The 25,160-nt window shown below is 39.9% G+C and overlaps 3 protein-coding genes and 1 long non-coding RNA gene across 4 annotated transcripts; 3 read left to right on the forward strand and 1 right to left on the reverse strand.

Moving 5' to 3' along the window:
• The first annotated feature begins 685 nt into the window (after window positions 1-685).
• Window positions 686-5,957, forward strand: LOC133711491 (mevalonate kinase-like). Its single transcript, XM_062137602.1, has 4 exons — window positions 686-802; window positions 3,756-4,152; window positions 4,967-5,210; window positions 5,309-5,957. The coding sequence occupies exons 1-4, from the start codon at window positions 686-688 to the stop codon at window positions 5,406-5,408; spliced, it is 858 nt and encodes a 285-aa protein (XP_061993586.1). The 3' UTR covers window positions 5,409-5,957.
• Window positions 5,958-6,545: 588 nt separating this feature from the next.
• Window positions 6,546-8,212, reverse strand: LOC133711977 (pentatricopeptide repeat-containing protein At5g61990, mitochondrial-like). Its single transcript, XM_062138047.1, has 2 exons — window positions 6,718-8,212; window positions 6,546-6,651 (listed from the first exon to the last, which is right to left on the reverse strand). The coding sequence occupies exon 1, from the start codon at window positions 7,862-7,864 to the stop codon at window positions 7,157-7,159; it is 708 nt and encodes a 235-aa protein (XP_061994031.1). The 5' UTR covers window positions 7,865-8,212; the 3' UTR covers window positions 6,546-6,651; window positions 6,718-7,156.
• An 8,113-nt stretch (window positions 8,213-16,325) lies between these two features.
• On the forward strand, window positions 16,326-17,354 carry LOC133707997 (uncharacterized). The gene is made up of 3 exons (XR_009845487.1): window positions 16,326-16,544; window positions 16,665-16,696; window positions 16,767-17,354. It is a non-coding gene; the product is annotated as an uncharacterized LOC133707997 (long non-coding RNA).
• Window positions 17,355-22,757: 5,403 nt separating this feature from the next.
• On the forward strand, window positions 22,758-23,978 carry LOC133711492 (uncharacterized). The gene has a single exon (XM_062137604.1). The coding sequence runs from the start codon at window positions 22,758-22,760 to the stop codon at window positions 23,976-23,978; it is 1,221 nt and encodes a 406-aa protein (XP_061993588.1).
• Window positions 23,979-25,160: the final 1,182 nt, after the last annotated feature.

A 25,160-nucleotide genomic window follows, 5' to 3' on the forward strand; every position in this document is an offset into this window, starting at 1 on the left:
GAAAATCTTATTCCAAGAGGGGTTTGGATTAGATCGAAACAACGATCTATGTGGTCGATCGTTTTTCTTCTCAACAAACTCTAAGTTTGGAGGACTCTACAAGCTCCAAGCTTGGAGTGAGCACGAACCCCCACAGTTCGTCTTTTTGGTCTCCCCTATGAAGAAGAAAGGGGGGTAGAAGATGGGAGGTTGCAAGTCCCCGATAAAAACAAGAGAAATTGAATTAAAAACTCTAAAAAAAATGGGAACTTTTAGAAAAAAAAATACCTCGAAATAGGTCAGCGGAAAATTTTGGTCGGAAAAGTCACTGGAAAAAGTTGGTCGGAGCTGACGTGACACCGGCTGCTGACGTGGCAGTCAGATGTTGACGCGGACGCTGACTGGACGCTGACGTGGATCAGGCTCTGGGCTGACGTCAGTGGGCTTTAGGCCTGCTTCTTTTTCTTTGGGTCGAGGTCTGCTGCTGCGCTTCTGGGCTGAGGGGTTGGGCTTCTGACTCTAGGCTGAGCTCTGGTTCTTTTGGGCTAGGCTAACAGGGGCAGAGTGAATCTGCAAGGAGGGAGGTCAGGCGGCGGTTCAGAGCGGATGAACTTTTGGTGGCCAGTTCTAGTGATTTCAAGCCGGTTCCGAGATTAAAGTTTCTGGTTCCGGCAATCTGGGATCAGGTTGAAGCTGTTGGTGGAGTATGGCTGCAGGAGGCATTGAGGAAGCCTTTGAACCGGGCGCCAGAGGGATTTTCGTCACTTCCGGGGACCGGTTTGGTGTTTTTCCGGCCGGTTCTGGGGGTGGTACAGCTAGTTCTGTACTCCTGGAGTTGATAGTTTCAAGGTGGGCGGCGGTGGTTTCTGGGATTTGAAGGCTATGAATTTAGGGTTTCAGGGTTAGGGCTTCATGCTGATAACGTGTTTTAGGGAATCGATATTTGAGAGAAAATTGTTGTGTATTCTCATTGATAATAGGGCCCTCTTTAAATAGAGGATTACAATGCATAGAATCTGAATTGTACAAGGAAAGGTAATCATACAATGAATGAATATCTCTAGATTCTTTTAATTAAACCCTATTACCACTAGGTCAAGTAACCTAGAATTTGGGTCAAACACAAAATAGAGATTTACTTGAACATTACTAAATTTTTTTGATTTATTGTTAAATTAATTGCTAAGTAATTCATGGACATATCAATATGGTAATTACTAATTACTTTCCTTCCTTTTCACATCAATGAGGTTGGTAAATATATCGCTAAAATATTGAATAACTTAACTTTCTTACCTTTGTTGTTCTTCAAGTTGAAAAACTTGATGCCTCTAAGATTTTAAAAGATTCAATATATGTCAATATCTTCATGATCCATATAGTCATGGACAATATTAAAATCCGTAAAGAATGAGTCATGGTTGTTGTTTTGCAAACGCGAAAAGTGATTGATGATGATGTATTCATGTATCCAAGATATATTTGATGGTTTTATAATCTTTTACAGTATGTTTCAACCAATTTGGTTGCTTGTTAATTTTTCATGTGGACTACAATTATTTTATCTGTCATTGACATTCACGTATGATATTGAAGAGAGGTCGATTGTATCATGAAAACGAAGATAAAATTTAACCTAGCTATAAGAAACTATTTAATTAATAATTTGATATATGAAGCATTTAATTCTTATTTTATTTTTGTGGAATCTTCTTAGTTTGTTTTTATTTTTATTTATTTATTAATTAGGGGTATAGATGGAAATTTGATGACGACAAAAAAAATATAGGAGGTGTGTATTAAGTTATTGGGGGTATGGATATTATATAAAACTTCTCTACCAATAAAAACATAACAAGAATAATAAAAAGTTCAGATAAAATTTTGCAAAAAAAAAGAAAAAGAAATTGGGTGTCAAATGCCCAAAAAATTAAGGTAAAAAAGCACATGAATTAAAGTATAAACAACTTCTAATACGAAAATAAAATAAAACCAATTAAAAAAATTTTTAAAAAAAAGGTAAAAAGGGTTAAAAAGGCATATGAATAAAAGAAAAAACTAAAAATAAAAAGTCAAAAACGAAACAGGCCTAGGTAGGAATCGAACCTTGGTATTTTCATGGCCACATCAGCCAGTTACCACTATGGCAAAACCCTAAATGGACGTGGTAGTGGCCTCTTCTTCTGTTGAAGCAGACATTGCCTACTAGGCCTTCAAAGCCGATGTCGAGCTCCTCTGATACAGATCCTATGCCTCTCCTAGTCACGGCCTTAAGAATTGCAATAGAGGCTAAATTGAGATTGAATTTGGGACAGAGGAGATTCAGAGAGATTGGGCTTTCGAACTTTTATACGAACTGATGAAGGATGGGATTGGGGTCATTGCGAGTTGATAAACTGGATTTAAATTTTAGGTTCTTCATTTCTTCGAAGATCACAGAGAGTGGGATTAGAAATCGAGGATTTTTTTTTTTTTGGGTTTCATTCTACACGACGCGTTTTTAGACTAACAAAGGGTTAGAAAGTCTCTATGGTCATGATTTGATACACATTTACGCAAGCGTACGTATCATTGTCAAGATAGAGAAATATTATGCCCAAAGTTATCGTACCACGGGGATTAGTGGCTAACCCACAATCATTGGATAGTCGGAACTAAAGTCACTTAGCAAACAAAAGAAAAATAAAATAAATACAAATGCTACTCTAAGGCACCAAGTCTTAACAATGCTCGACTTTGGTTCTCGCCAAAGCCTAATCAAAACTAAGAGTCTAGTGGTGGTTATTTACAATGAGTCGAAATTGTCACCGATAATTGTAATTTAAATTTCTAATAACTAAAGTGCAAGAATTTAAATGAAAATTTTAACTAACAACTAAATTAAATAAAGGAAAAAAAAGTAAGAAATGAATATAAATAGGGGATTGGCAGTTAGGGATGAATCCTAACCCTAATTCAATGCTCTAGATGCTAATTTGATTTACGTGCAATTTATTAAAGATGGTAGAAGCCGTACCCAAGGCTTTTCAAGGCTCATGGGCTGAAATTCCCTTTCATGGTATTCCTACTCCGGTTCAAGGGTTGTAGGAACTCACTTGACATGAATTAGAGCTGGTTCAAGGGTCACTAATTCACATCAAGAGGCCTAGAGTTCGAGGAATTAGGCAACCAAGCTCACCATAATTGCGATCAAGCTAATCATGTAGTGAACCATGCTTGTCCCACGAATATTAAATCGGGGTTCTAGCTCTAAAATCTAAGGATGTCATCTCCTAAATTTTAATCTAGACTTATTAAAACACATACCCAAGAGTTGACAATTCCTAAGCATGCATTCTAATCAATTATCACAAAACACAAGCATCCAATAATTAACAAATTCCATATATAAATTAAATTAAGCATCCATTACATCAAATTTGGATTATGGCACACAACCCTACCCCCCAACAAAGTCTACTCACAACCCATAATCATAGACATCAAAATTACAAAATTCAAAGAGGAAAAAAAAAGTGAAGAGAAGTATGGAGTAACAAGAACAAGCCACAAATTGCTATAGAGTAATTATAGCTAGCCTTGATTTACGGCGCCCCACTATTACCCAAATTTGATAGTGATGAAGCTCTTAATGCTTGGGCTTCCCCCTTTGAATCTTGTGAAATTGATGAGAAGATGGAATTTTGGTGAGGTGGATTTTGGTGAGGAGGTATGGATCTTGGTGAGGAGAGGAAATTTTGGTAAGGTGGATTTTGGTGAGGTGGTGTGGATCTTAGCGAGGAGAAAAAAATGGAGAAGGAAGGGAAAGAGGAAAGGATTCGGCTTCTCTGCTAGAATTCATTTTGCTAGGATCTGCTTGGATAACACTCTCAGCTCGCCACGTGTTACTGGTTCAATCTAAGGGCTATAATGCTTACAACACAGAAAGCCTGAACTTCACTAACGATCCTTTAACGTCAGTGTTGAATCGAACAAGATCTCTACCCCTGGACTCCTCGCATCTCCCTCTCTCTCTTCGCCCAATTTCCTCTTTCCCCTCATCGGAAGTGAAAGCCAGAGCACCTGGGAAGATCATACTGTCTGGTGAAAATGCTGTGGTTCATGGATCTACGGTCGTCGCTGCCTCCATTGACCTCTGTACCTATGCAACTCTTCGCTTTCCCGCTCATTCTGGTACGCTCTTATCTCTCCTTTGGGTCGTTCTTTGTTTTTCGTTATATGATCGTTTTGATCTAGATTTTGTGCATTTGGATTTGGTTTGAATTTGGGTTTTGGTTAAAAAGTTATTTGGAAGATACCCTTTTGATTTCTGTTCATGGGTTTTGCTAAAGCTTTGTGATTGTGTTGTGTTAACTCAAAAAGTTTCAATCTTTTTTGTTAGCTGAGGTTGGATAATTGTGTTATGTTATCTCAAAGAGTTTCAGTCTTTTGTGTGAGCTGAGGTTGGATGATGTGTTTGTGTTGTTTAAAAACATGAGGTAAAGGATGCACTGTTGATTTGTGAATGAATGCATTCGTTATTGCTAAGTTGAATTTGAAGGGTTTAAGTGATATTAGAAGTCTGATCCTTTTCAGGGATAGGTTTTCAAGATTGAGATGACATGTAACATTCTTGCTGAAGTTTTTGAGTTCTATTTGTGGTTGTCATGTTATTTGGATTATACTCTTTTGAGTTTTATTTACAATGATCTGAAGAAACTTTTGTTGTTGGTGGGTTCATTGGTTTTGTTCAGCTTTGTGTCTGTGCCATGTCAAACACAAAGTTTGCGCGTTTTTGTGAGATTGGTTGTTGGTATTGTAGGGAATCATGAATTGAAGAAAGCCCTTTTGAGATTCTGTGAAAATCTATTCTGTGGATTGAACCCTAGTTTAATTTGCCGGGTTTAAGTGATATTAGACATGGTGACAATTTTCAGGATTGAAATATATAACACTGACATCCTGCTGATTGAACTTTTGAACTGAAGTCTTCTGCTTTTATCCATAGATAATGATGGTTTACTTGGACTGGAGCTCAAGGATATTGGATTAGAGTTTTCGTGGCCAGTTGTTAGGATTAAGGAAGCACTATCCGGAATAGATGTTCCCAACCCATCAACACCTACCTCTTGTCCGGCGGAGGCGATCAAATCACTTGCTATTTTAGTTGAAGAACTAAACATTCCGGAGGCAAAAATCGGAATTGCTGCTGGAGTCTTGGCTTTTCTTTGGCTATATTCATCTATCCAAGGGTATGGGACTGTGGTTTACTTGTACAGCTGACTACTTTGAATTCTCGGCCATTTCTTCATATTTCTTAATTTCTGATTTTCCTCTCTTTATGTGCCAGATTTAAGCCTGCGACAGTTATTATCAGTTCGGAACTTCCTTTGGGTTCAGGTCTTGGTTCATCAACCCATCAGCATCTTTGGTCCCAAACTGATGAATGATTTGACCTCAGAGTTCACTTTCTTCTTCTTTTTGCCATCTGTGGTGAAGCATATCACAGAATCGTGTAGATATTAGGCTTTGTACAGCTTGCTGTCTTCTTCTGCAGTTTGGGAGTTTCATCAGTTTGTGGAACTGTTTAGGAGTTTCATCAGTTTGTGAAACTGTTTTTGCTGTTCATCAGTTTGTGGAACTGTTATTTAACTCTGTGCTTTTATAGTTTAAGCATTATCTATTTGATAATGAACTGTACAAGTTTTAGTTTTCTGCAGAAAGTTGCAGAACTTGAGTAATTTGACCATCAGTTTTTAGTTTTCTGCTCTATTTGATAATGAACTGTACAAGTTTTAGTTTTCTGCAGAAAGTTGCAGAACTTGAGTAATTTGACCATCAGTTTTTAGTTTTCTGCTCAATTTGTTGTGTATGTATGGGAGTTTTGGTTAGCCACTTTTGAGTTTCAAAGTGGAAGGAGGCAATCACTCTGTCGTGTAATTTGGTTAGCCACTTTTCTGCTCAATTTGTTGTGTAATTTGACCATCAATAGCTTAACAAGGAGGCAATCACTTAAAACTGGAATTTTTGTTCTTCAAACCTACTTCTTTGGTACACCAATTGACAAAGCTACTTACTTTACTTAAAGAAGCTTGAGAACTTTGAATAACATGGCTGGTCATTCACCAAGTTAAGATAAAAAATGAAATTCTCATATACTCTGCAGAATTTCTTCATACTTTTCATATTAATTCACTCCAAATTGGAGTCCTGCACAACCTTTTCATACATAGAAACTACAAGATGATGTTATTAATAGACTCCTCACTCCACAACTTACAACCTTTGCTTCATCTCATTAAGTAATGCATAAGCCTTGTTTACATTTTGCTCCCGACAGTACCCATCAATTAAATAGTTATATGTCTGGGTATTAGGTTCAATTCCCATAGCATTCATCTCATTCAAAAGAGATTCTGCCTTCTCCATCTTACCTATCTACCTTGGGCCTATTTGCTTCAGCTGCTTTCTTGGCCTCATATTCTCTCTTCGCCTCTACCTTCTTCCGAGCAGTGAACTCCTCAGCTTTCTCACCAGTCACCACAGCGGAGCATCTTTAGCAGCACTCAAAAGGCTTGGACACAATATCCACAGCCTCACGACCAGCATACCCTGCTGCTCCGGCAACTACTCTTGCAGCTGCTTTGGTTCCCTCCACTGGTGCCTCAGTTCCGTCGTGCGCTACAGTCCAACCTGCCACAGCGGCCTTGTCCTTCAAATCCACCGCAACATGAACAACATAATGCAGAGTGGTCTTACCTGCAAACACAGCCATGTCTTTAGTTTTCTCTGCTAATGGCACCGTGTACTCCACCGTTTTCTTCCCTACACTTGATAGAATATCTTTTGCTGCATATAGTACAGAAAAAATGAATGAAGATGTTGACGAACCTGAAAGAAAAGAAACAATTGAAACCAATTCATACTATAATTGTCCTATCCAAATTCGCATAGAAAATGACATCTTTGTTAAATTGCAGGCATAGAAACAATCTCGCATTTATTTTGTTACTTATTACACTAATAAAAATGAATTTTATACCACTCTTTCATATGATGTTTTCACAATCTCAATAGATGTTCCTCTCATTGATTGCCAGTATGATACCCTCAAACTATTTGGGAATTTAAAGCCTGCGTGATGCAGCTTTTACTTGCCCAAAAGTCCAAAACATAATATAAAATGTCAATAAACTCTTTAGGTGCAAAGAAAACACAACAGAAAATAAAAATGGCATTTCAGATTAACTGAACAAATTCTGCAGAACAGCCTCATCCTATTACCCTTCAACAACTCATTCAACAGAGAATTACAGCATTCCAATCTCGGCGAAATCCCAACACTCCTAACACCCAAAAACACATCAGCAGCCTCATAAAACCAACCCCCCATCGTAAACACATTAATCAAAATCTCAAAAACCACCATATCAGACCCCTCAAACTCTCTAAAACACCTAACAACACAATCCAAAACTTCTAAAGCCGGCTTCCGGGTCCTAACCATTCTCTCCAACACACCATGGGCATGCCCAAAAAGCTTGGAATTACACAAAACAACAGCCATAATCGAAAAAGAATGCAAATTTGGGAGCACACCCAATTGGGCACCAGACCAATCAAAGAAACTTAAAAGTCTCTCTGGGTCATCAATCTGGTGGTGTTGTTGAAGAACGGATCGAACCACACAAGGGTTTAGCTTCTTGGGAAACCCTGATGAGCTCAACACGGACTCCCACTCTCTGCTTCGCTTCAGAATGGTACAGATTTCCCTCACTGTTTCATCATCCTCTTGCTTTTTACTCTCTGATTTATAACTGCAGTAGTAGTGGACCCGAATCAAAAGCCTTGATTTTGGATTACCAATCTGAAATGCAAGGTTTCTCCCATGTGAAGCTAAACCCATTTCTCTTCTCTAAGCCACGGTGTGAGTCTTACCCATCATCTGGAAAATCTTGAGAGTTAAGTGAGGAGTCGAGAGATCGGACTCGGCTTCAGTTCACGACTAGATGATGAGGGGGTCCGATGAGGGGAAGGAGGAAATTGGGCGAAGAGAGAGGGAGATGCGAGGAGTCCAGGGGTAGAGATCTTGTTCGATTCAACACTGACGTTAAAGGATCGTTAGTGAAGTTCAGGCTTTCTGTGTTGTAAGCATTATAGCCCTTAGATTGAACCAGTAACACGTGGCGAGCTGAGAGTGTTATCCAAGCAGATCCTAGCAAAATGAATTCTAGCAGAGAAGCTGAATCCAAGAGGAAAATGGGCTGCCTCTGTTTTTGGTGGTGCGGCTACAGTAGGTCGGGCTCTTGATGTTAGGAAGAAAATGGGTATATATGGGGTCTTGGTGTTGGTCGAAGGGTGAGAAAGAGAATCTGGTAGACACGTGGGTGGTGGTGATTGCAAGAAAGGAAAATGAATGGATGATTGGCTGGTTGTGTGCGTGAGGTAGAGAGAATGAAGGATAAGGTCACGTGGCTGATAGGTTTTGGAAGTGAATGAAAATGAGCAGTTGCCACGTGTCAAATGGGTGATTAACTAATGGGTAATTATCAAAGCTTGCTGCACGTTTTGTGGTTTTGATTAATTACGCAATTAGGCTTAATCAAGTAATTAAGCTTAATCAAGCAATTAACAAATCCACAATTTCATTCTTTCGTCGAAAACTCAAATTTTCATTATTTTCGCGTCATTTTATCTCGTTTCCGCAACTCCATTTATTTACTACCAAATAAATAAAAATAGATTAATTACATATTAATTGACTTGAAGATTAGCTTAATTCTAGTATTTAGAATGCAATTACGTGCATAGAAATACGTGTAATCATGTCACATGAGGTTGAGTGCATTATAAAACTATAGACAGCCTATCATAATGCGACATGTGGAATATTTATATATTTTAGGGTTTTTTAATTGGCCAACTCCATGGACCAGGACCGGCCTGGCTTTTTTCTAAACTGGTATGGTCCTCTCATTTTTATTTATTAAAAAAAAAATTTAAAAAAAAAAAAAAAAAAAACTAAAACTGGCCCAAACCAGCTGGTTTGGTTCGATCCGACTCGATTTTTTGAGTTTCCGGGTTAAAATGTCCACTCTATACGGTTGTTTGAAACCCTCAATTTTCTTTACTTTTTGAACAAAGAAGATAATTTATTGATCAAATACGATTAGAATCGTACAAAAGGGCATCCAGAATGAAGTCTGGAGCATGAGTAAACCATTCAGATTGAACATCTAAATCAAAACTATGGCTAGCCAATCTGTGAGCTACTCTATTGGAAGTTCTAGGTGCATGCGACAAATAGATCTGAGGAGAGTGACTTAGTAATAGCTTGATATGTTCAACAATACTACCCAAAGAAGAACAATCTTCCTCTGCTGTGTTAATAGCTTGAGTAGCTACCAGACAATCACTATGGATTACTACCCTCGTTACATCCAAAGCTTGGAGAAATTCCACTCCAGATTTTAATGCCAACAGCTCAATATGTAAAGCAGAGGTGATGAACTGCTTTCGGAGAGAGAAGCCTGCAATAAAATCTCCCTTATGGTTACGGACCACTCCTCCTACACCACCATAATTAGCTGAGCTGATGAATGAACCATCCACGTTCAATTTCAAAAAAGTACTTTCTGGAGGGAACCAATGTTTCACTTGTTGAACCCCTACCATAGAACCATTATCACCAGAAGAGTTAATTTTTGAATACTTTTCGTAATATATCATTGCAGCAGAGGTTAAAGCTAAACTAGATTTCTCTGAATTATTCCATAGCTTATCATTCCTATTCTTCCAAATACTCCACAACAAGACTAACAACCGAGAAAAGTTAATTGCAATTAGCACTTTAACCTGCTCAAGAAGCCATTCTTTAAACACAAAAGGAGAAGGAAGATGAACTTGAGAGTAGAGAGGATAAGCAACAAGGATGGATTTCGCTGTGACATTCACAGAGAACACGTGGCTCAAAGTTTCAAAAGGATGATGACAAAGCAAACAACGCAAATCACCTGTGTATCCCTTCGTCATTAACTTGGCTCTAGTTGGAAGAATGTCATTACAAACTCTCCAAGCAAAAATAGAGACCTTACCAGGAATTTTTGCTTTCCATAAGGCCCTCCACAACTCTGAGAAGGGATCACCTTGAGATGTGGAGGAGAGGATATTGCCAAGAACGAAGTCTCTAGCTACTTTATAACCACTCTTGACAGAATAAAACCTTTTCTTCTCAAGTTTCCAATACACTCGATCAGCTGGTCTTCTAGCACTTAGAGGAATGCAAGCGACCTGTTCCACAATGTGAGGAGGAAAAATAGATCGAAGCACATCTAAATTCCAAGTAAAAGAGGCGGTATGAATTAGCTCTGACACTAACTCCACATGACAACCATCAGGTTTTCTTAGAGAACTATATGGAACATTTGGGATCCAATTATCACCCCATGCCAAATCTGTACTTGAGTCCCAGTTCCAATTTTCCACAACAGTCCAGCGTTAAGTATTGGCGTAGCATCCAAAATACTTCGCCAAGAGAAGGAAGGCCTATCTCCCATATCAGCGGTCAAAAAAGTACCATCCGGATAATAAATAGATTTGAATAACCGAGCAATGAGAGAATGTGGATTGGTTACTAACCTCCATCCTTGTTTAGCTAACATAGCGAAATTATAGGCATGCAAATTTTTAAACCCCATACCTCCTTCATCTTTAGTAAGACACATGCGATCCCATGACCGCCAATGAATTTTTCTTTTTTCTACAGTACTTCCTCAAAAAAATTGAGCACAAAGTTGGTGAAGATCGTCACAGAGACCCTTCGGAAGCATATAGCAATTCACGGCATACAAGGGAACTGTTTGAGCCACAACTTTTATCAGAATCTCTTTCCCTGCTGCACTGACTGAGGACTTTTGCACGCCAACTAATTAGCTTTTTTGTGAGCCTCTCTTTCAAGTACTAAAAAATAGCTGACTTTGATCTCCCAACATGAATTGGTAAACCTAAGTACTGACCATGATCTTCAACACACTGCACCCCAAGATACTTGTCAAATTACTTTTTACCTCTTTCTTTACTAAAATTTCTTTATACATGTTTATTAGTCTTCTCGTGATGGGAAGCAATATATTCTTCTATTACCTAAGTCAGTCAAGATGCGATTCATAAATGTTTCTATGATTGGGTGATGAACATCATTGTAAGAATTTATATTTGTTTGCAACATTCATTTAACGTGCATGAACAAAAGTTAGGTTATATGCATGAACCCACACGACTATTGATCCACTATAAATTGATTATGATGTAGAAAAACGTTCCCACGCCATTGTAGTTGATCAATTCTTTAGGTTTACTCTTTCTCGACCGATCTTTATTCAACATGCATACAAATGAATGAAGACAAAAGCATACTGCAAATTTCAACTACCATGAGACTCATACGCAAGTTGTTTTTAGTTGAGGTCATAAACAAAACTTCACCCTTCAAATCAATAATTTACCAAGAAAATGTAAGTTTCTCACGCCATGCCCATTTCAAAGAGTTTGAGATATGGATTGTTCTTACAATGACTATTATGATTTTTTGATGTCCATATTGCATATCTTTGGCATGCCTATAGAAGGTTTCATTAGAGGTATCATAGATTACAAGTAGAAGAGCTTGAAACCTTGTTTCCTAAATCAAGTCCTATTGACAATCCATTGCATTCTACAGTCAAACCACTGATCCCATTCAAAATCAAGTGAAAATTTGTGGAAGAATGTATATTGGTATCATCTTCTTCCGCTCCAATTACTCAATACGGCATTCAATAACAAGTGGGTCAAATCACATTTTTGCGGATTACGAATCGTCTCAATTACGACTTTATCTTTTCTAATTCTCCTTTACAGTGTTTTTTTTTTTTTTTTTTGTATAAATGATCTACACAATTTCAAATTCGCTTGATTTTTTTCCTTATGAAAAAGTCAAGAAAAATAGGTGACTCAATTCGCCGGAAAAAACAGAAGAGACCTAGGGTTGGAGAGAGCACAAGAAATTTTTCAGCCTGTCCAGAGGCATCCCCAAGTCGACCGTGGCTCCCTGCCTCATCAACAAGTAGCGGCTCTTGCCGAACGGGGTCTTGGGATCTCAGGGTTCCAGCTTTGTTAATCATTTCATTGATTAAGGTAGGGTATGTTTCTTCGCTTCTCTCAAGCGGTAGCGGCGTTGGTGTGGAAGACAGATGCTGGCGATCGGTGTGGAGAAAGTGGTCAGAGGCTAGATCATGACGGCGACATGCTATGGATCGTACGGGTCTGAATTCTACTCTAAGGCGGGTCGCTAGATGGAGGCGGTAGCTGTGGTGAATTCGGGCTTCAAGATGGTGGGCATGGCGGTGGCAGAGCACGATAATTTTTCACCGGTTTCTCGGTGGTGACTTGGTGTGGTTTGCTGCATGGTTTAAGTATCTCGATTCGGCTTGGGGAGCTCAAAGGCATGGATTTGTGGTGGTGGCCTGTCGGTGGGGCACCTGATGACAAGGAAGAGGAATATTGTGGCGGCGTCTTTTTACTTTTTGTTAGTCTTGTTTTTAGTTAGGTCTTTCCTAGGGACGAGTTGGTTTATTTTTGGTTTTATCTTATGGTCAATGTGCTGACAAGCGATCCTTACACGTGATCTGGTTTCATTGGGACACAGTGTGGAAGAAGGCATTGATTTTTCTGGCCGTTGTCCATGAGGTGTTATTGAGATTCTCGAGATTACCTGTAGCCTGTAAGGTTGGGTGACATAGTTGGTTAGGGGTTAGGCTCTTTGCTCATGGAAGTCAATTTTGATAACGGACCCATAACTAGTTCAGTTTTTAGGAAGGAGAGTGTTCATGTCCACACCGGTCATTCTGGTATTATGTAATTTTGGTTATTTTCAATAGAGAAGTTTTAAATACACACCCTTAATTACTTAATACACACTCCTTAATACATCTACCATTTAATTTCTCATTCTAATATTTTACTAAATACACAATCCAAATTACCTAAAATATCCTTAAACTAAAAAAAATCATGAAATACACTATTATTTAACTACATTAAGGCTACTATTTAATTTGATTAGTATATATCAACATATTAGTGTTTTATAATTAACCATATTAATTACTTGTGTTAGTTATTGGGAAATCCATAAGGATTCATTGTTGTTCCCTTCAAATAGATGCTTAGAAATATGTTTTGTATTATTTGAGTTTTCATCCACCAAACACTATATTGATCAAGTACAAAATTTTGAGTCAAACATTCAACCAAAACTGTATCAGTAGTTTCTCCACAATGGCGGAACTACGAAGTTGTCATTGGATGGTCAAACAAATTAACAATTACTGAGTTTTTTTTTTTTTTTTTTATCGGGTAGTTAGCTGTTAGTAACGCACACACCCATGCAGTGGTATCCCAGCGCCAGAACACCTACACCGACATTGCGGCGAAAGCCAGGCAAAGCCAGACTAATCCACTGCACCGCAGACGCACGAACCCAAAGGGTCCCTCAAATCTGCTGGCCACGGGATGGAGCAATTACTAAGTTTTATATCTGTGATGTTTTATATTAGATAATAAATTGACCAATCATAACTTCTAGAAAATAAAATAAAAAGAAATGAACTAAAAAGTGGGAGTAAAGCGATATGTTTTAAAAACATTTAATGCCATTGATTTTGAAATTCTAAATTATATTTTTTGAGGTAAAGAGTACATACCAATTGTATGTCCATGTTTCATAGAATAAGAATAGTACAATAAAGACTACTCTATTTCAACAATCGTATCTCAGAGTAGTCTATGCCAACAAAAGAATCTCGCCTTGTAGGCAATCTATTTTACCTAACTTCACACGTCGAGCACGTAATTGTGGTATGGTAAAGCCAAGCACTTCTACAAAGGCTCATAAAGACACCTTCACTAGCATAGACATTTATTCTTGAAGAAAAAATAAGCGAAACTAGATGACTATGGGCTCCTTACCCTTGGAGGGATTTCAGCCATTTGCAACTTCAACAATAGTACAAAAGGTTGAGCCAGTGATATGGGCTTAATGACAGCTTACAGTCTGGGAAGCCTAGATTGATCTGGACACCCAGCACAGGGCACCCAACTTCAACAGCCACCCGCTTCTAAATGTCTTCCGACCATTGTTTCCGGTCGTACCTATGACTCCCGCCAAACGCGGGACCGCTACCATCTCTAACCAAAACTGCATCTCCGACATCAGCAGCATCAACCATTAGCACAAGATCTAGCCTCCTTCCTGCAACAGCACAACCAACAATAGCAAACCATCACCGGTTCCACCATCAAAGATCAGCCAATCTCTTGGAGAAAGAGAACGCCACCCAATTCAGATCCAAGCTCTCTTGCCCAGAGAATGGAATTGGCCACGAAATCGCCCTCGTCGGGGCTGGGGTGCAAAACGAAACAATCCAAATAGTGATGCCAACACAACTCGCCATCCCTGTGGGTAAACACGATCAGCCGCAAGGCACGAAAATCGAGACAGACAAAGATGCAGAGGCGGCAAGAACCTCCATGGGAGCAGCCAATTGAAGGCGGCGCTAGGGTTTCGCGAGAATGCACTCTCAGTCTTGGCTCGCATTGCTTTGTCGATTTCCTAACATGTTTGTCTCTTCTTTAAATTCTAAATTATATGGTTTCTCACCCCCATTTAATTATAATTTATTTAAGAAAAATTTAAATTAGATGGTTTCTAACTTTATTCTTGTTTTAAATGAGGATGTCATGTATAGAAATTTATTGTGTTTATAATTATAGAATAATATAAGGAAGATATGATTATTATTATTTTTCTTCTAATACATAGATGTCTATTTTGGTCATTTAATCTACCTATAAAATCTTATTTGAAATATAAAATAATAGGGATGTGTATTAAGTAGCTCGGGGTGTGTATTTAAAATTTCTCTTCAATAAAGAATTCTTATTCCCTTAAAATATATATATATATATATATATATATATATATATATATATATATATATATATATTGTTTCCTTATGGTTGTATTCATGTAGTAATTTTGTATCTCTTATTGCCTATTGTGGGCGCTTTCAATAATGCGTAATATGTAATATTTGTTTTCTTTCAACTATTTTGAATATAATATTTACACTTCTAGCTCAAAGAAAAAAAAAATTAAAATCACTATATTCGAGAGCTCCACAAAACTCGGACTGCTCTTGGTCTAGGGTTTTGCGATTTTCGTCTCGTCCGGCGGCGCTCATCGGTGCTGGTTTGGGCTGCTGCTGGACGGGCTCTAGAATGCTAATGCCTCGATGGCTTCATGTGTGGGAGGTTTGGCTCGAAGGTTGGCCGGAATGGGTGGCGGCGGAGTCCGGACAATTTCTCTAATTCAATATCTAACTGTACAGTGACGGCGGGTTCCATCATGGTTTTCCAGAACCTGTGGCGGCGTCTTCGTCATGGAATTTCCAGAACTGGATGACGCGGTGGCTAGGCGGAGTTGGAGCAAATCATGTCGTGGAGGCGTGCGTGGCTTCGGTGGTCTGGGTGGATTGCTGTGGCGGCGTGGCTACGGCGGGTCTGGCCGGATCGTGAGGGCCGGCGTGGCTTGGTGGTTTTGGGCGATTTCGTGGGGTGGTCGCGGCGGCGAGGTTTCTGGATGGTGGTGGTCGGCGGCGCTGCATGTGAGCCCCCGAAAATTTTGTTTAATTTTTAGAATGTAATTTTTCGCTAACAAGATTTTCGCAAGGTGATTTAAGTGAAGAAATTGATTTTGGAAATTGTTTTGGTGTCGAGACCACCTATTGGGCTGACAATTTAAGTTTGGGCCAATGTTCTTTCATTTGGGCCTAAGACGAAGTCAAGAATTGATCCAGGAAATTTCCGACAAAAAAATGAATAAAAGAAAAGTTACGAGCTCTGTAGACCCCCGTACTTTTTCTTGTTATTTTAATTTGTCGCATAACGTATGAAATTACGTATTCGTAAGGTACGAATGTATTCGAGATTAGATTAAGATTCTGAGGCCATTAAAAGGATTAAGAAATTAGAGAAAATCCAATTTGGGTCTAGGAAACTATTTTTAAAGTATCGAGGCTTAGGACAAGCCCGGAAAAATTTCCCAAATGGATTTGGTGAAGTGTCGGAGAAATAAGGATGTTTGAAGATGTATTTTCGAATTTGGCTTGAGGAAATTAAAAGGAAAATGAAAATGGAGCAGCCCAAGCCCATTGGCCCAACAGGAGGGGCAACTTAGACATTTCACAATTAAATTTGGGGAGAGGTATAAAAGGGGAAACCTTCTCTCAAAACCCTAGCCTCTTCCTCATTTTCCTTCAGCTCTCTCTCTCTCTACTCGAGACTCTCTCTCTCTACCCTCTCGCCGGAAATCGTCGTCGCCGGAACCTCATCCTTTACCAAAATTTCCAGATTTTCTTCTCTTCCTTCCCTCTTTCCATTTCTCTAACCAAAATCAAGAAATTTGGCCATCCAACCCTCCAAAAACCTTAGAACCCGAAGCTAAATTGGGGCTTTTTGTGATTTCTTCTTTCCAAGTTCAAATCAAGGTATTATCCATCCTAATCAAGCCTCTATTCCTTCGATCTATACATCTTTCTTATCAAATTCGATTTTTTGATTTCCATTTTTGATTTTTGGTGCATGAACCCGATTTTCCCTAAACCAAGAGGCTAGGCTATGGGTTTGGCAAGGATTTGTGGTAAGGATCTACCCATGCAACCTTGTTTCGCAATTTTTGGTGGTGATATTGATGTTGGACGAATTTGTAGGTGAAGAAGGCCAATGAGGAGGATTAGGCCATGAGTTTTGAAGAAGAAAGGGTAAGGAATGGGTTTTGGACAAACCCTAGAATTTTTGGAATTTATTTGGTTGATTTTGATTTTGTTGAGATATTGTTGTTGTTGGAAAAATTGTGAAAATTAGATATTTGAAGAGAGTTTAATTAGTAGGATTTTTTGGTCTAATTTTCAAAGGATTGGAAATTGGTGTTGAAGATTTTGGTGATTATTGTTGTGTAGTTTTGGCCAAAAGAAAAAGAAAAGGAAGAAGAAAAGAAATGTTTTTGTTTTTGGAAGAAAAAGAAAATGAAGAAAATGGTAAAAGTTTGATTAAATGAGTTTTACCTTGGTAAATTGGTAAAAAAGTGAAGAAGGTGAAAGTAAAGGTAAATTCGGTAAAAAGGAGGTAAAAGGTAAAAGTGTAAGTGTGGAGGTGAAATTCATGGTAAAAGTGAAAAGGTGAAAAAGGAGAAGTAAATTGGTAAAAGTGAAAGTAAAACTTTATTTATAATTATTTACTTATTTATTTTTGATAAATAAGAAATAATGGTAAATAAGGGAATACTTGGTCAAAAGTCAGAAGTCAAAGTCAACGGTCAAAAGTCAACTCCGAGAGTTGACCAGGGTTGACCAACCTCGTAAAATGTGAGGATCGACTCGACTTTGGTCGCTCGAATTGGCGATAGTTTAGCGGAGCGATAAGGACGTTTTTCCTTTTTAAGAAAGAAGTTAGTTTCCCAAATTGGTAAAGGTTAAAAGAAGTAATTAATGGTCTCATTGAAATAAAAAGGAATACTTAGAGTTGATCATGATGTTTACCTGGATAATTACTTACAAACTAAGTAATGGTTTAGGAAACACGATCGTTAAGGAAGCTTAAGCGGAAAGCACCAGAGTGTGGAATACGCCGGCATTTCCAGGTAGGGTGAGCTGTCCCCTCCTTGTTAGAGGCTTTTCAGTATATGTGGAATGTTATACTAAGATAGTATGTTGCCTGCAAGAACGTTTTTGGTTGTTCATTAGTCGATGCCTCGTGATACATGTGTTTTCAGAACTGATAATTACAAATTGTGAAAACCGAGGCTAGACTTGCATGTTGAGATACTGTACCCATTGTATGTTTGTACTTGTGACCTGAAAGTGAATGGGACCTAGACGCGTAGATTCCTAAGGATCCCACGGTGTCGATAACCGTGAACCTCCGGAGGGGGCCGTGCTCCTATGTTTGTCGAGGAAGAGTGAGTACAGACAGTGAACCAGTCATAGGAGACTCAGGGCCAGGAAATGGACACTTTCGCTACTTGTAGTCATACAGACTATAGAGTAGTTGTCCGGTTCTCGAATTCAGGACGAACCAGGTCGGTCACCGATTTGATTTATATTGGCCGGCAGATAAGTATCTCGGAGCTCCAAGTTGTGTGAAGCATACTGCATATATTTTATGAAAGAAAACAAATGTTTGTGGTTGCCTCTTTTCTTAAAGCATTTTTCGATAAACGTGCACAATATTATGTAGTAAATATTTTCAAGTATATTATTTTTCAAACCTAGCATGGTTGGGTCGGCCCCTACTGCGCATGCGAGGACGAAAGCTCACCCCTACTATAGTGTGCAGGTTTCGAGGATGTGGTCGGGAAGCGTACAGGGGAAGCACATGGCCCGGCTTGGCGCATTTCTCTTTAGTTTTATCAAAAGGAAGGTTTTGGTCCCTTATTGGATTTTGAAGTAGCTTAGTTATTTATTTTCTTACTAATTTATTTGTTTATTTGTTTTCTATTCGCTCATCTACAAAATTTCGAGAGACCCGTAACCCTGGGGCGCGTCTCTCATACTTGTTTTTACTTCGTGATTCGTTATTTTCCAAATTGGGCTCCTATTGTAAGCCCAAATCTTTTAGCTCACTTTAAATTCCGCTTGCGAAAATATGTTGTTCGGTTGATAGAATGTTTTGTGACTTTTGTCCAAGAAAGTGTTTTGTAAACCAACAACCTAAACTCAAAAGGCCTTGCGGTTTCGGGTTGATGAGCTATCGAGATGCCATTCGTGACATGTCGATTCCTTATTGGCTCGGAGTCGCGGCGCTGTGGGACCCCATCTCGGGTCACCACACTGCACCGAAGCTGTGCACTGATTTTGGGTTGAAGATGGTGTTTGGGCTGGGCTTGGGGCACCCTTCTCTGTTGGGCCTGGAGCTGGTCTTCCTCTCTCATGGAGCTGCCCTCTTAGGCTTTTATTTGGGCTGGGGTGTTTTGCCTTAGGCCCATTTCTATGTTTTAGTTTATCTAATTACAATAATTTCCTTTTTAGGAACCTATGCTCTTTTGTGCACCCTATGTACCTCTAGAGCCTCTGGAGTAGTACCGAAAGAGGACTCTCGCTATGTCTACGTACTTAATTGTCTAATGAGTGGGTCTATATATAGCTATGCACCATTGTGGGTACTACCACTAGCTTCTTGTCTACGGCTGAAGTGTATGTAGTGGCCTATTCTGGCTTGTGATGCAGTATATTGACACCCGATTTGGGTTTGATTCAAAAAAAAAAAAATTTACTTTTGAGTCATGCATCATCATATTTATGTGAGATTTAGAGCAAGTCCAATAACATTACCTAAAATTTTATTATTTTGTCAAAAATATGCCTCAAAGTTATTTTACCTAACTATTTTTTAAGGGCTAAATACTGGTTACTACCCTGTGGTTTAGATCCAAAATCAATTCAGTCCCTGGACTTCTAATTTCATCAAAAACACCCCCGTACTTTCAATTTTAATCTAATAGGTCCAATTCATTAATCTTCAGTTGTGGGTTCCAGTTATAATTGGGTTATTTGTTTAAAAACTTTTTATTTGATAGATTTCTAATAGTGGGACTAACTCCTAAATTGACTATGCATACTACCTCAACACCACATCATAAAACATAGGCCCTATATGAGCCACGTCCCAGCAAGTTAACGGACTCAATTAACCGAAAACTAACAGATTGGACCTATTATATCAAAATTGAAAGTGCAGGGGTGTTTTTGATGAAATTAAAAGTTCAAGGACTGAATTGATTTTGGACCCACACTACAGGGTAGTAATCAGTATTTAGTATGGCTGTCAATGGGTCGTGTCGGGTTGGGTTCGTGTTACGTCCCGAACCCAAATTCACCCGTTTACTGGTCATTTGGACGGTAAACGACAACTACTTTCACTTTGACTGTCGTTTCAGCACTTTTAGTGGCCCTAAAAGTTGACTTTTTGTTCGGGTCAGAATTTGAGAAAAATTTCTTCACAAAAGTTGTAGAGGACGTTAAACCGAGCGCATGCATATGTGATACGTAGAAATCAGAGTTCGTATGCGAAAGTTATGAGCGAATTAAGGAAGTTACTGTTCATGGTAAGTAGTATATATATTTGAAAAAGTTACTATGGCCGGTAAGTTTTTTTCTTTCTCTTTCTCTTTCCTTCCTCCCGCGTTTTCTCCCTCTCCTCGGCGCTCTCTGCAACTCCGGCCATCTCCCTCTTCCGGCCACCTGGGAGCGAACAACCGGCACCGGTCGACTCCTCTACTCGTACCCAACCCCCCACGGCGGTAACTCACGGCGGCTTGGCCGGAAAATGACGCATCGGGTCCTTGAAGTTTCACTGTAGCAGTTTGGAATTTCCGTCGATTTCCGACGATGCCGGCCGTCTCCGGCCACCAAACTGGCGTCGAAGGTTGGGTTTTTGCCGGTGATCATTTCCCCTAAGGTCATTCACTTCAACTTGCTGCGTGGAAGACGAATCGAGGAAATTCCCAAACCTAGGGTTTGGAATTTCTGGGTTTTTCTTCACCGGTTGATTTCGACTGTTTCAAGGTAAAATTAGATGATGTTGTAGTTGAATGAATGGTTGGGTTTGTTGAGTAGAAGCTACTGTCCAAATTTGGTGGCCATCGGAGGTGGTGGCCGCCGGCGCGTGGGCCCCACTCGCCGCCACTGTGGGTGGCGCGTAGGGCTGACATTTAATTCCAATTTTTAGCCCATTAAATCCTATAATTTGAGTAGAGCTTGTTTATGAAGTTTGGTAATTTTTGGAGGAGTTTGGAATTGTTTGTGAATTTTGAAAGTGTGGAGTTTCGGTTGTTGATTTGTGGGAATCCGGCCTTCGGATTTCCCTTATTCCGTCATGGAATACCTTAATCGACGGATTGATATAAATGGTGAAGTTTGGCTTGACGTCGAAAGGAGTTGGAGTTGCTAGTTTACGTGGGGTTTTCGGGATTCAATATAGAATCGTATTGTTTTATCGAATTGTTGTTTACGGAATACAATTGTGTACAGGACGAGATACTGACTCATCGCTCGACGAGGATCCTTACGCTTGGATACCACGCTAGCCGTATACTGTGAGTGGACGTTTGTTTTTGAATATTGATGCATGCATTTATTTCTCTAAAGTAATGCTTTATTTAATTATCATTTTTTATATTTTGAGCATATGATGATTTGCTATCCTTACTGATTTTGGTTTTCGGATTCTGAAGTGATTTCAGATTTGTTTGGGTTTTGAGATTTATGAAATATTATAAAGTGATTTCGGAAATGAATTGGTTTCGGATCTTAATTTGGATTTACGAATTATGATGATTGTCGACGAATCATTTTTCCGAGGTGACTTCCGGATTTAAATATTATATTTCTATTCGTCGATTTGAGATTTTTAAAGGATTTTCGAAATGGGATTTCGATGGAGTGATATTTCTTCTTTATTTACCGACTTTCGATTTTGGCATTGGGAATGCCTTATTGATAATCTAGCTATTCTTTTAGTGTGTGGGACACGCTGTTGCTTTATATGACTTTTACGAGAATTTCTGGGTACGGTTGGGAATCGTACCCGTGTTTTCTTTATTCGTGGGACATGGGGAAGCCTTAAGGATTTATTGGATTTTAATAGTTTTTACCCACCATACCTGGGTCGTTATATTTTATTGCTAGCTAGCCTATTAGTACTCCTCCCTGCTTACTATGTGTTTGTGGGTGAGTAAGAGCAGAGCATGGGATGCTCCAGAGTGTGGGACACTCCGACCCGAGCCTGGGAGGCTCCCTTCTCGTATGGTGATAACTTCTTCCCCATACTTTTTCGTGACTTGACTAGCGGGGCTAGTCCGTTATTTTCGTAACCAGCGGGGCTGGTGTGTTTTCACGAGAATCTTGGATTTGTTGATAAATCTGTTTTTCTTAAATGTTGCATGCATCGGGTTTTTAAAAGGAATAAATGTGGAAAAGCACAAAACCCACTTTTCTTTACAATTATTTATTTATTTATTTTGTCCACTCACGCTAACGTTTTATGTGCTTTTCCCCTGGGCCCTTCGGTTTCAAATGCCCAGTCTGCAGAGTAGCTGGTTCGGCATAGTAGGATTCGGGGCATAGCATCTGCTGCCGTTGTTTTCATATTGTAGGTTAATCGTTGAACCTACTTGTATTATGAATTCTTAATCTTCTTTAGATTGCTCTGATAACCTGTGGGACAATTGTTGTAAAGTTTGGGCGTTGCCCCTGTGTATGTTGAAATGTTCGGTTTTTAGTTGTAAATTGTGGAGTTGTTGGATTTTGGGGAGCAGGGTGGCTCCAGGATATTATGGATGATTGTTAGAAGTGTGATTGTAATTCTACAGGTTGGGTAGTCCATTTTTAGGGGTGACTCTGCTGAATTTTCGGTAGAGTTATTCCTAAGGTGGGCCCCACAGGGCCACCTCGGATTTCAGGGTGAAATTCGGGGCGGGTCCTGTCAACTTGGTATCAGAGCATTAGGTTGTTAGGTCCTGTAGACTTCTTTCCTTCCTACTACTCTATATGCTTAATGGCGCCTAGTACCTCCCGAGTGATGGCCCGACCGCGGCGGATCCCCATCATATACTCTTCGGTGCTAGTGTGTTCATTACGTATATAAAGTAGATAGGTTAATGTCCTAATCCTTAAGCTTTGTTATCCTTCTCTTCTTCAGGTGCTATGCCTCCTAGACGCCGAAACCGCAGGGAGACTACTCCCGCTTCAGGAGATGGGAATGCTCCTGAAGGACTAGCGAACGCCTTGGGGCATATTTTCCAGCAGCTGACTGCAGCGCTTCCTGGTTCCAGAACCGATTTTACCATGGAGCGAGCGAGGAAGCATGGAGCGTATAGTTTCTCCCATGCTCCTAATGCTATGGATGCTCAGAATTGGCTGAACAAGATGGAGAGGGTTTTTACTCAGATTAATTGTCCGGAGGACCGGAAAGTGGGCTTGGCAGTAGACTTTCTCGATGGTGTGGCTTTTGACTGGTGGAATATGACCAGCAGGGATTTAGAGAATGATGGCCCAATCACTTGGGAACAGTTTAAAGAACATTTTACTGGGCGGTATTATGGTACAGCTATTCGTGACAGGATGAAGTATGAATTCTTACATTTAGAGAAAGGGGACAAGACTGTGACGGAGTTTGAGCAGCGGTTCACCCAGCTAGCCCAGTTTGTGCCTGATTTGGTTGGCACTGAGAGAGAGCGGATCTACAGGTTTGTTGATGGATTGGGGGGTGATTATCGTCTGCAGTTGACAGGAGTGCCATTCAATACTTACTCTGAGGTAGTTAATGCTGCTCTGCGACTTGAGACCATGTATTTGTCCGGTGTTCGACCTCGAGATGCGGGTGGCCCTAGCCAGGGTCCATCCAAGAGAGCTGCTTCTACTTCTGGTTCAGGATCTTCTGGAGGTGGTAGACGTGTTAGCTCGGATTCAGTCACCCTATCTGATTTTGGAGGACTTAATATGGGAGGTGGACAGTCTGAGTGGCAGTTCAGTGACGGCACTAGTCAGTATGGTGGTACCTCAGAGGGATTCCATACTTGGAGGGATCGTCCCCAGCGTTGGACGAGGGATGTGACGTGCTATCAGTGTGGACAGCAGGGTCATTATAGGAGGGATTGCCCTACATTGACTCATGGCGTTACTCCAGACGTCGGTCAAGGTTCTAGTCACGCATCAGGAGGTTCATCTAGCGGCACTCCCACTAGTTCTGTCAGGGGCGGCACTCAACGAGGTAGTGGTCGTCGTGGACGTCCTACGACTCAGACGAGACTTCATGCTATGTTTCAGCGAGAGGATCACGTTCCTCCATATACTCCTGACGGTACGATATTCTTTCCCTTGTATTATTTTCTTATATTGTTTCACCGGGGAACGCGTAACCAATAGAGTTGGTTTAGTTAAGCGTTTCATTGTTCGTGTGAATTTCGAGGACGAAATTTTATAAGGAGGGGAGATTGTTACGTCCCGAACCCAAATTCACCCGTTTACTGGTCATTTGGACGGTAAACGACAACTACTTTCACTTTGACTGTCGTTTCAGCACTTTTAGTGGCCCTCAAAGTTGACTTTTTGTTCGGGTCAGAATTTGAGAAAAATTTCTTCACGAAAGTTATAGAGGACGTTAAACCGAGCGCATGCATATGTGATACGTAGAAATCGGAGTTCGTATGCGAAAGTTATGAGCGAATTAAGGAAGTTACTGTTCATGGTAAGTAGTATATATATTTGAAAAAGTTACTATGGCCGGTAAGTTTTTTTCTTTCTCTTTCTCTTTCCTTCCTCCCGCGTTTTCTCCCTCTCCTCGGCGCTCTCTGCAACTCCGGCCATCTCCCTCTTCCGGCCACCTGGGAGCGAACAACCGACACCGGTCGACTCCTCTACTCGTACCCAACCCCCCACGGCGGTAACTCACGGCGGCTTGGCCGGAAAATGACGCATCGGGTCCTTGAAGTTTAACTGTAGCAGTTTGGAATTTCCGTCGATTTCCGACGATGCCGGCCGTCTCCGGCCACCAAACTGGCGTCGAAGGTTGGGTTTTTGCCGTCCAATAATTATAAAGCCAAATATTTCAAATTGTTTAATCCTATGATCAAATACTCCCAACGCCCAAAATTTCAAAAAGAAGTACAACATAATTGGGTTATACGGGTTCACTTCGTGTTGGCGGGTTGACCCGTGGCCGAACCATTTATTAAATGGGTCATGGCGGGTTGACCCACGGCTGACCCGCTTTTTAATCGTGCGGGTACAACCCATTTTATTTTGTGTGGGTTTCGAGTCGTGTTATCGGGTCGTGTCGGAATTGACAGCCCTAGTATTTAGCCCATTTTTTAAATTTTGCTCCAACAATTTTACTTAAAATTTAGCCATATTTGAATAATATTTATTTCTGATTGGTTAATAAAGAACAAACTATTAAATGACTTCATTTTTTTCTAAATTAATTTTCATTGAAAGTTTTAACTAGTATACTCGTTTAGAGTGTCATCCCTTATAATTTTGGGAGAAATACCAAACCAATTTTTTCTATCAGTAGTACAAAAAACTTGCTAAAAGCCCAGTACCATT

The sequence above is a fragment of the Rosa rugosa genome, chromosome 5 (assembly GCF_958449725.1).
Source record: "Rosa rugosa chromosome 5, drRosRugo1.1, whole genome shotgun sequence".
NCBI classification, from domain to species: Eukaryota; Viridiplantae; Streptophyta; class Magnoliopsida; order Rosales; family Rosaceae; genus Rosa; species Rosa rugosa.